General features: G+C 29.8%; 1 protein-coding gene across 2 annotated transcripts; it reads left to right on the top strand.

Moving 5' to 3' along the window:
• Positions 1 to 2,054: 2,054 nt before the first annotated feature.
• On the top strand, positions 2,055 to 11,272 carry LOC107074386 (uncharacterized). Of its 2 annotated transcripts, XM_015335780.2 has the most exons (9): positions 2,392 to 3,484; positions 3,564 to 3,706; positions 3,828 to 3,851; positions 4,468 to 7,646; positions 7,719 to 8,244; positions 8,315 to 8,524; positions 8,839 to 8,968; positions 9,034 to 9,105; positions 9,174 to 11,272. In XM_015335780.2, the coding sequence occupies exons 1-9, from the start codon at positions 3,397 to 3,399 to the stop codon at positions 9,719 to 9,721; spliced, it is 4,920 nt and encodes a 1,639-aa protein (XP_015191266.2). In that variant the 5' UTR covers positions 2,392 to 3,396; the 3' UTR covers positions 9,722 to 11,272. The 2 variants fall into 2 exon arrangements, with proteins under 2 accessions (XP_015191301.2, XP_015191266.2); XM_015335815.2 differs by lacking the exons at positions 8,839 to 8,968; positions 9,034 to 9,105; positions 9,174 to 11,272 and adding an exon at positions 8,631 to 8,661 and having other exon boundaries at positions 2,055 to 3,484.
• Positions 11,273 to 11,341: the final 69 nt, after the last annotated feature.

The raw sequence follows: 11,341 nt of genomic DNA, 5'->3' as shown, positions 1-11,341 counted from the left end.
GACAAGTGCACGAGTTGAATCGTTGAAGGATAGTCCATGAAGATGACCTCGCACTTCACCAGCTCGCATCATTGACTACGCAACCTCCTCTGTCTCGTCGTAATATAATACAATATCCGCCACAAGTATACTTATAGAAATAGACGCAGTCTCGTTGTTAAGTGATCAGAGTCGTTGACCATCTCTACTGTGACTAGTTCGATCACAAATCTTCACGATCTTCGAGGTTGCGTTAACAACAATTCATCTTTATCACAAAATCTAACTTTTTGTATTCCTAATGAAATATTCATTTCCATCAATTAATTCATTTGATGCAACCTATGATATCATACCTTGTCATTCAAATTTTTTTAAGATTTTCTTTTGAGAGTATCTACTCTCAAAATAATAATTAGTATTTTCATGTGCAATCAACTTATGTTATTATTCAAATATCAAATATCATTATGAAACATATTTAATTTATGCATATATTAATCTGAGTCAACAATACGTTTAATTCCAAATTTACAAACTTTATAATAATATAATATAATATAATAATTAGCAATGTTAATATAATTTATATATAATACTAATGTTAATATATTTATTTTAGATTAATTTATATTATATTTATATATTATATTTTTATATTATATTATATATTATATAATTCATAATTATATATTATATTTATTCACAGTTTACATATACTATATATTTATAAATATAATATATAGATATTGATAAACGTTAGTAAAGAAACTACGTAACATGTTACAAATTCTTTTTTTATCACTTTTTTTCTCTTTTATTGTTAATACATATGAGGTTCTCTGAGGGCGGCAATTCCCTGCGGCGATTTTCACTACTTCAGGATACAGTCTCTTATTCTCTTTGACGGAGATAGGAGTTACGATCGAAACTAGGTCAGGGCAGCCTACTAAATGACCGAATCAATTTTATTATTAAACTTATCAAATATGGTTCATATCTTTATACTAATTTATTTCAAAGACTGTTAAAACGTTTATTTTCTTAACACGTTCACATTTTTATTCATACTTATCTACATTTATTCAGATTATTAATTAAAATAGTAATTTTTTACCTGTTAAATACAACTAGTTTGTAACTTTATTTGGGTATTACTTAAAAAATATTTTATATGTATATTGTGGACATTAAATATTTGTAATTTGTTTTTTGTTCTAATTACAAATATTTGAGTTTATTTTAGAATATAAATATATTTGTTTTATTTAAAAAAAAAGAATTACTTTATAAGACATACGCATATGCCCATTAATGGAGAACCACTGAAGCTTCGTGAGTCAAGCTAAGTCAGGTACAGAATAAGGCCCTGGGGTGATTCGCCTGGATGACCATGACCATATTACCGGGCAGAGGCCTCCAATACCATCGAACGTATTTAATTCTACCAATTATCTTTGAAACGATTAGTGCTATTTACTTGTAACGTTTATTGCAACTGACTGGGTTTATTTTTTCAAAGAGTCTTAGGAATAAAAATTATTACTATAAAATAACAATAATTATAAATGCATTATTAATATATATGAATATATTATATGGGTAAACGAGATAATTTTATATTCGCTGAATTATTATTTCTAAACATTGACAAGTTGTAATAAATAATTACATTAGAATGTTCATGAGAGTGTATATGCTAGAAATTAATATGAAATTAATAACATCTTATTAATAAATCTGATTAATTTGTTATATGTTAGATGAATTTGAATATTGCGCATACGTTTTATGTATTTAACACATGAAAGGTAATTAGAATAATTAGCAAATTTTTTAAGTTACCGACCGTTGTATATGCCGATAAGTTACCGACCGTTCTATATGCCGATAAGTTATCAACCGTTGTAAATGTCGATAAGTTACCGATAAGAATTAATACTTTAATATTCCAGAAGATGGCGGGCCAAACACTAATTTTGATTTTCGCGCCATTAATCTTCCTTTTTCCTCAGATCACTTTTTATATCAGTAGTTAATAATCTATTAAAGTTTATTTAATCACATAACAACTATATAAATGTAAGTAATATAATCAAATGAATATATAAATCATTTTTATTAATTTCAAGGTAAGACAATAAATTAACATAGACTGTATTTTTGTTTTAAATACTATTCTCTTTTTCCAATAGGAATTACGACATTATATACACGATAGACAAGAATTAATTATCACATGACATGCAGGTCCGTACACTTAAATTCAAATCATAATGCAAAATAAGTACTAACATAGATATTAAATTTATCTAACAATAATACAAATTATTTTAGAATTATTATCTTTGAATAAAACGAAAAAATTCAAACAGATAGAAAAATTATAATAATAAAATTAAATAGAAAGATAATAAAAATAAATAATGGACAATTAATAGTGCATCTTTTCTATTGAAAAAGAATATGCAATAAAGTATGCTTTATGTAAAAAAAAAAAAAAGCAAAACAAATATATTGTCTAGCGAGATAAAAAAATTTTATAATTGAAAAATAAAGTGGAGATTGTGAAAAGAAATTGGGTGAAAATAAAGTAAAAAAAAGGAATATAAAAAAGAAGAAAAAGAAGACAGATGGAGAGAGTGTTCAGTGGTGTGTATCATATATAATTAGTGTTACATGATGCATTTACCTAGCGTGCACGCACAAGGTAGTATAGTGTCAAGGGTCAGTCAAAGAGAGATACGAGTAAGAAATAGTATCAAGGGAGGACGAATGAGAGTCAGTGCTGTTAAAGATAGAAAGAGATAAAGTGAGATAGTGGAAAAAAAAGATAAAACAAGAAAAAGAGAGAGAGAGAGAAAGGGAAAGGGAAAGGAAAAGAGAGATAGAGATAGTGTATAGATATAGAAAAAGAAGGGAGAGGATAGTGGGGCGGAAATTGATGTGGGTTTTATAAGTGCGGTGATTTCATACGCCTACCTTTCCAAGTAACCCATTTTATCTCTGTCTCGTTCTACCATCTCAGTTTTCAGTGTCTTTCGTTTAGTGGTATCCGCTTAGCGGATAGATGTCATATCCATGAGCCAGGTTGCCTTCTTGAAAGGTGCATGTCTACATTCCATGTGTCGACACGCTGCATTTCCGCGGCTAAAATCGCAAGCGCATACGGCGATAGATCGTACTAAGGGAAAACTCGTTTACAGCGCAGGTACTACACGGATACGACGATTTTAGAATCGGTCTCTAAACTAGAGAAAGAAGAGGAAGAAGAAGAGAACGACGCGATTATGTGTGTCATGAAATTGGAACGTAGTAGCTTATAAAAGCTTTATACTTGATTAAATGGACGTAGATGTAGAATGTTCAATATGACGTAGCTTATTTAAAAAGATATTCAAAAAGCCTCGGTGCGCAATGCGACATTTACGTAAAATATATTGGCTATTTTGGGTGGGTCTACCAACACTCACAGCATATCCTCTATCAACGCCGTATTTAACAGGTGAAATTAATTATATTTCAAAGTTTACATGAATTTCATTACAATCTTTAATCATTATACTTTTTTATTACATTGACAGATTCGCAAAACGATCAAGAATCATTACAATGGGAACGTTATTGGATAAGATATACGGTTACTCTTTTGAGTTTAACCATTGCTGCTTTTGCTATCATTGGATGTTTATGCTGCAGAAGACCAAGGCGTACTATTGGATTTCAGGTAATGTTTCTTCTTCTTCTTCTTCTTCTTAGTTTTACTATTTAATATCTGTTGAAAATGTTAAGAAAATTTCTTTTGGATATAGTCTTAACATTACTTTTTGAATCTGTTTTTCTTATAGGACAAAGCAGGAAAATGTAAACAGGTAATTTTACAAAATGCAGGCTTCTCATATAATAGTTTGTGTATGTTTATTAGAAGCTATTCTTCTAGGTCTTCTTATGAACTGCTTTGGACTGTATTAGTAAGAAATCAAATTATCATTTAGAAAAGAATAATATTTCATAAGCGATATGTTATGTTTGCAATGCGCTTGTGTTTATTAATAAACACAATGTAAATCTAAATTCATTTAATTATTGTTATTATGATTTACATGTATTTAGTAAATACCCCTAGGATGGCTAACTATACTTTTTGGTAGTATTTAGGAATTATCAAGCTATATTTATACTTAAAATAATATTATTTTATTGACACTCTATGCTGAATTATTTTTATAGAATGCATACGTAGGAGAAATGATTTGCTTATCAATGCATTTTAAATTCTTTTTCATATTCGATCATTGTATATGTTTCAAATCACATTTAAACATAATATACGAGTTAGAATTCATTAGAAAATATTAAATTAATCATTGAATCAGTAATATGCATAATAATTTACATTTCATATGCGTATAGCATAATTATCTTCTTATTATGATATTTAACAAAATTTGATAAATACAAAATAATAACAAAACATTTTAATTTCAGGAATTCAAGAATGGAAGCAGCACAGGCCCAGAGTTACCATTTGAACAATCAGTAGAAGGTTTAGCGATAGATGTTCCACGAATGATAGCATTGACAGACAGAGTACAATTTGAACCTCTACCAGTTGACCGAATTATATCAGGACCAAAGGTTCCTTCTCCAACAAAACCATCTTCTATTTCACATTTATCTTTTACGGGAGAATTTAATGAAGATAATGCTATGTTACAAAAGCCTTGTAAGGAATGGTTCGAAGCTGAAGATCTTTATGTACCTAGAGAAAAATTAAAATATTTAAGAGAACTAGGACGTGGTTGGTTTGGCAAAGTTGTAGAAGGTCGTGCAGATTTAGATCAATCGAAAGGAGCATTGAAAAATGGTGGGGTTGTTGTAAGAATTTTGGCAGAAGAAGCTACGATGAAAGAGAAAGCTTGGTTCCTAGGAGAAGCTACACCATATCTTAAATTACACCATCAAAATGTTTTAGCATTACTTGGTTTTTGTTTAGAAACTGATCCATATTTATTATTATTTGAGTCTTGTCCTGCTGGTGATCTTAAAGGATTTTTATTATCAAATCATGATAAAAAATCTCAAGAAGCATTATTAAAAGAAAATGTTCCCACTAGAATGGCATTGGAAATAGCTGCTGGTTTACAACATATGCACAATCATGGTTTTGCTCATACCGATTTATCGGCAAGAAATTGTTTGGTTGCTCCAGATTTATCTGCAAAATTAGGAGATTATGGAACCGGTGTTGAAAAATATCCTGAGGATTATTACATTGTTGGAGATCGTGCTTTACCTATTAGATGGTCCGCACCTGAGAGTTTAGACTGTACTGATACTACTATTGAAACTCGTCAAATTACATTACAAGCAAACATATGGAATTATGCTGTACTCTTATGGGAAATTATTAACTGGGGTAATAGACCTTATGATAATATGTGCGACGAGGAAGTTATACAAATGCTTTTATCTCTTAAAACTGATTTTTCACTAAACAATGTGCAACCATTGCATAACTGTCCTGAAAATAGTCCCTCCAATATATTACACGTAATACGCACATGTCTAAATACAGATGCAAAAAAGAGGCCTTCTTTAAATGACATAAGACAAAATTTACTTACCGAACATATAGAACAAGAAGATTTTGAACAATGGGAAAATTTACAACAAACAAATACATCAATTAATCATACACGAAGTGCTAGTTTACAAAATCTTCGTGGCAGTATTGATTCTGATCATTGGACAAGTGTGATCAATGAGAAACCATTAGAAACATTACAATCTTCTTTTCGACTTGGACCAGATGAACCGGTTAAAAATGTTATGAAAGTGGACAATTTATTTAATACAACACAAGAATCAGGATCTGAAACTGAAGAAGAAAGTTGGAGAGGTAGAATCGAACGAGGAGTTTATACAGAAAAAGTTAAACAAAAATCTAAATCGGTAACTGATCTTATGGTACTCGTACATATTGATCCAGAATCAGATGGGGAATTATCTATGGGTACACAAATGACAGAGAAAACTATTAAGAAAAGATTATCCACCACTGGTAGTGATAGTGATCTAACACGTAACATGATTGTGGATGAATTTGACGAAGCATTAAGAAAATTAAGAAATCCTATACAAGGTGGTGATGTATCTAATAAAACTAATAAATCAATAAACAATTTAGAAAAACCAAAACTTCTGACATTAACTATGGATCAGGAACAAACACCGATCCTAAGGTTATCATTGGATTCTAAAGAAGATTCTATTGTTAGTAATAATCCTTCTGTTTTAAATACAAGTGCAGACAGTGTACGTAGCGAAGAACATATATTAAGATTATTATCAAAAGGTGATCCAAATCTTCCTCTTCTTCGTTATGTTCCTGATTGCAAATCTTCTTGTGTAGTTTTGGAGGATAAAAGTGAAACTCAATCTGATAACACTACTATTAATAATGAAAATAATGAATCTTGTTTTTCTAACAATTTCTCATTTCAAAACCTTGATACTAATCAGAATAATTTGGTAGACGTTCTTCTTTGGAATCATGCGCTTGATTCAGCATTGGAACACAAAATACCAGGATTTTCAGATGAAGGTGAATTTAAGGAATTCATAGAACCTACTGTAAATCAAGAGAATAATGCTACTTTGGAACTTTCTATGTCTACTAATGTTGCAGAAGATAATGAACAATTTGATAAAGAAAATTCTGTCTACAACCTTAATGATTTATCAAATACTGAAGATATAGGAATCGTTCGTAAAGTTTTGATTAATGAATACGAAGAAAGAAAACATTTATCTACACCTGATGATGAACAAAGTTCAGATTCTGGTTTTAGAGACAAAGAATCTTGCGAAGAGGAAGAAAGTATGTGTCCACCTTGTGATCAAACGAGTTCTCATGACAACACATCTGTTACACATGTGCCTACAACTGAAGATGAACAGCTACAAGTTTTATTAGAACTCGATACTATTTTAGATGCTGAATATTATTCAGTACTTCCTGAATCTGATAATTCTGTAGTAACGAATGACACAAACAATAAAACAAAATATGAAAATTCAAATATAACAGATATAGAAGGTCAAAATACCAATAGTATTTTATCAAATGAAATTACTACAAACACATATGTAGAACAAGATGAAGAAATTGGCACTCAATATTTAAATAAGGATGATCTTATGGAAGATGAAGATCTAAAACTCACAAGTAATATACAAAATGGTGATCTTATAGCATCTAGTGATTATTATGACGATACAAATAGTTATGTAACCAAAAATTCCAAAGAAAGCAACATTTCTTCCCTTGATACAAATATAAGAAGTAATACTGATGAAGGTACAGAAAATTATATACAAGATGAAAATGGACATGAAAATGAGGAGGAAGATAGCTCAACTATGAGCATGTGTAGCGACAACTCTTATGTATCTTTTGGTATGGAAGAAGAATTTGTCACGGCAATTAGAAATGAGCTTAGAGAAAAACTTCCACGTGCACAAATGCCTATAGTGGAACCGTCCGAACCACGTGATGAAGAAATTTCTTCTATTACCAGCGATATTGAAAATAAACGTTGGGACGATGATGATAATGAAGAATCTCCAGATCGAAGTACTAGCAGTATAGATATTTCTATCAGGTAAATTAAAATATTTATATTAATTATTAAAAATATAATCAAATTTACATTTGCAATATATTTTCTGTTTAGATATAATCTTTATGGAACACCGTTAAGTCCTATTTTAGAAGAACGAGAAAGCACCGCAACTTCTGAGTCTTTATTATCAAATTCAAGAGATGCATCTATTGTATCTAAAGAATCAGTACCATCTGAAGATGTTTTGTTAGTTGATACTAGAACAAATAAAATGATATTGTTAGAGGGATCAAGAGAAAAACAATTACAAGATGATGATCATGATACAACTAATGGAGACATTTCTGAAGAAGAAAATGTTGAATATAGTTCATCATCGATGCATACATTCGATGATAAACCTCATGCTATGATTGCAATTGGAGGAGCACCATTACCAAGTCCTGAAGAAGAAACCAAATGGCAACAATTACCTTCTTCTTTTCCATTACCTTTACCTTTACCTTTACAAGATGATTTAATGTCTACAAGTTTTGCTACAGAACGTGATTGGGATAGTCAAGACGATGATGAAGTAGGAGACGAAGAAGGGGAAGATGAGGACAACAGCTCTAGCTCAGGTGAATTTGTTTGGAAGGTATGTACATTTTTTTTATTGTATTTATCTTAATGTATAACTTATGTTAATACGATTTGCATTATTACAGAGATACAGTGAACCACATGCGGAACAATTACAAATCAGAAGTACTATGAGCAATGAAAAATTAGAAGTAGAACAGAATGACAATGCAAAAGAAGAGGTTGTTGATGCAGAAGACGAAGAAGAAGAAGAATTTACACCATCTGCTTGGAATGCAACATTAGCACCACATAGGTCTGCATTAAGGTCTCCAGATAAAACATTAAAAAGCGGAGTAAGTAATACACATTATTGAAACTACTACTAACATAAATAAACGAAAGCCATTAGATAATATTTTACACCAAAATATTATTCTTCTTTCTTACATCTGCTGCTAGGACGAATTGGTAGGTGTGTCAATCATTTAAACACAGAACAAAGCATGTCTTTTAATCTCCTTCTCGTGATCCTTTCTCTTGCAGATTTAATTTGAGGTATTTAGCGCATATACTTATTTGCTACACATGCTAGTCTTGTACTAAATATAGACGTAATTTAATAACATTTTCAATTTCTACAATTTTACCAATGATATCAATTATTTAGGATCAAAAGAAGAGTGTATGGTTCAAGAAACAACGCTATCATTGTGTATATGAGTATCCAAAAGAAACATTAGCTAATGACATCCAAGGTACAGCTACCACCACTACATGGGAACCAACTTCGTATACAGGTAAATTTTGATTAGACAAAATATTCAAATATCTTTGGATCTATTGAAACAATGGAATTTTACAGATTGGGAGGAACTAATGAATGAGCCAAGATTAGATATGTATTCTTTGGATTATGAAGATATAAATCGAGCTGGTATTTATATATAAAATGAATTATCTGAACGATTTAACTTTTACTCAAGAAAGAATTTTTTTTTATAGGTAATGAAGAATTTTATGTGAGTAGTTCAAATCGTCCATTTCAATTTCCAACCAGCGATAGTAAATATGTTAGTCAATTCTTTCCTGGTGCTTGTTCTACATCATTAAATGTGGAAGAACAAGATGAAGTGGATTGTAATCAGGAAGAAGAAAATACTAATAACCAGACAACAAATGAGCATGAACATTTTAAACAATATCAATTAGGAGAATTAAGGCATACGAGAGATCGCCTAAAATTAAATTTATTAGCAGGAAATAATACAGTAGATACTACTTTCGTTCCTCTAAAACAAGTATATGAAAATAATAAGGAAGATCTATCAAGAATTGAAAAAACGCATACATTAGATTTGTTGGAAAATATGAAAGTAACAACGGAAGACCAATGTAATTTGTCAAATTTGGTAGATGACAATACTTTGCCAAAGGTGCCTCAAGAGGATTTTCAATGTGAAGTGGATGATAATGATCCAGTTACGTCAAAAATTTATCCAAAAAATGACAATGAAAGGAAAATTGAATCAGCTAAAAGTGTAGCGTTCTAACACTTGACTGAAGAAGAAGTAAATTAATGGTGCACAATGATATTTTGAGGAAATCAGTTTAATTGAAGTCCGTCCGAAACAATTCATTGTGGAAGTGCAGTGGTAATTGGTGCCGAGGAGATTGATATTATTGCAATATCGATATTTTATGACTGTATATATAAAAAAATTAGTATTAAAATGTAAATGTAACAAAAGTAATGTACAGTATATACCAATGAGTTTTTTGGATTGATTCGGATATTGGATGCTACGAAGATAAAAAAAAACAACAGAATTATATGGTTACAAGTAATCATTACTGTGACTATAAACTCTGCCAAATGATGTAGAAAAACTGAAAGTACTGTAATATTTGAGCAGTGGACAGCTCTTTAAGCCTTTCATTCATCGAACAATTTTGTGCCTATTTTATAAGTACTATTTCTATTCGTTTCAGTCTTGACACCACAGGCTTTAAATTTTAATAATAAAAAGTAGTAACATTTCAAAATAATGATGATAGTCAATAAAGGGCTATTCAGTGCTTATGTACAGTATATATATATATATATGAATCATTTGCATAATTAAAAACGAGTGTTATATAATGAAATTGATATTTAAATTCAAGATTTTGTGCAATAATGATCATGTGTAGTTAACAAATGGCTGAACATAGTTTGTTATTAAAAAACATTTTATTAGAATTTATCAATATATGTAGTTGCATGATTGCATACACATGATGTACAAAGAAAAAAAAATGTGTTATAATATGTTTATAAGGTGCTCTAGCATAATATCAAATATGTTGCACAATCTAAAATTACTGACTTTATCTACAGTACATTTCGTATTTAGCAACAGATTTGTTTATGCTATGACAAAACTATTATAAGTAACTTTGTAATACATGTAAATATTTATATATTTAGATGATAATCTATTAGTTGATTAATTGATATAACATAAATCTTGTGTTGCCAATATTTTGATAATACATGATTTATTTATCATTAATCATATTTAATAATACAAATGATCAAAATGTTGAATATTTAATTAATCAACCAATAGATGATAATAATCTTTACCAACAGTAGCAGCCTAATTAAAATTTCGCTACACACACTTTACCCAGTCAATCACGATCAATGCTCATTTAACTATTTACTGTATCACTTTTATGTTTTTTCTTGATATTATTAATTATAGGTAAAAGCATTTGTTTTAAGCATCACAGCATTGCAAAAAAGAATTCTACCATGACTTAATGCTTATTTTTAGCAACCGCAAAATGTTATTTGACAAATCAGTTTATACGAGGCAACGTGATAGTGTTAATCTCTATGTATTGTTAATAGATCTGTGATGAGAACGAAATATATAGTTGTATTTCGGTCAATTTTGTAACGAATCTCTGAAAAAGTATTGCATAAAGTGTAAATGAATAGTAAACTATTTTAGGTGAAAAACATTTTTTGAGGGATCTTGTCGTCCTTTGCTTATTTTCTTTTGTATATATATATAATTACAATGTTTAAAAATAAATTATCTACTATACTCTAAGTTTTTCACTATTTTTCAGTTTAGTTGTACATTTTAACAATGTACATAAATATTTTTACGATATATATA

Source organism: Polistes dominula, unplaced genomic scaffold (genome assembly GCF_049000335.1).
Source record: "Polistes dominula isolate Pdom_NZ unplaced genomic scaffold, Pdom_raw_medaka contig_373, whole genome shotgun sequence".
Taxonomy (NCBI): domain Eukaryota; kingdom Metazoa; phylum Arthropoda; class Insecta; order Hymenoptera; family Vespidae; genus Polistes; species Polistes dominula.
Note: the sequence above shows the minus strand (reverse complement) of the source record. Positions and strands in the feature narration are given on the sequence as shown.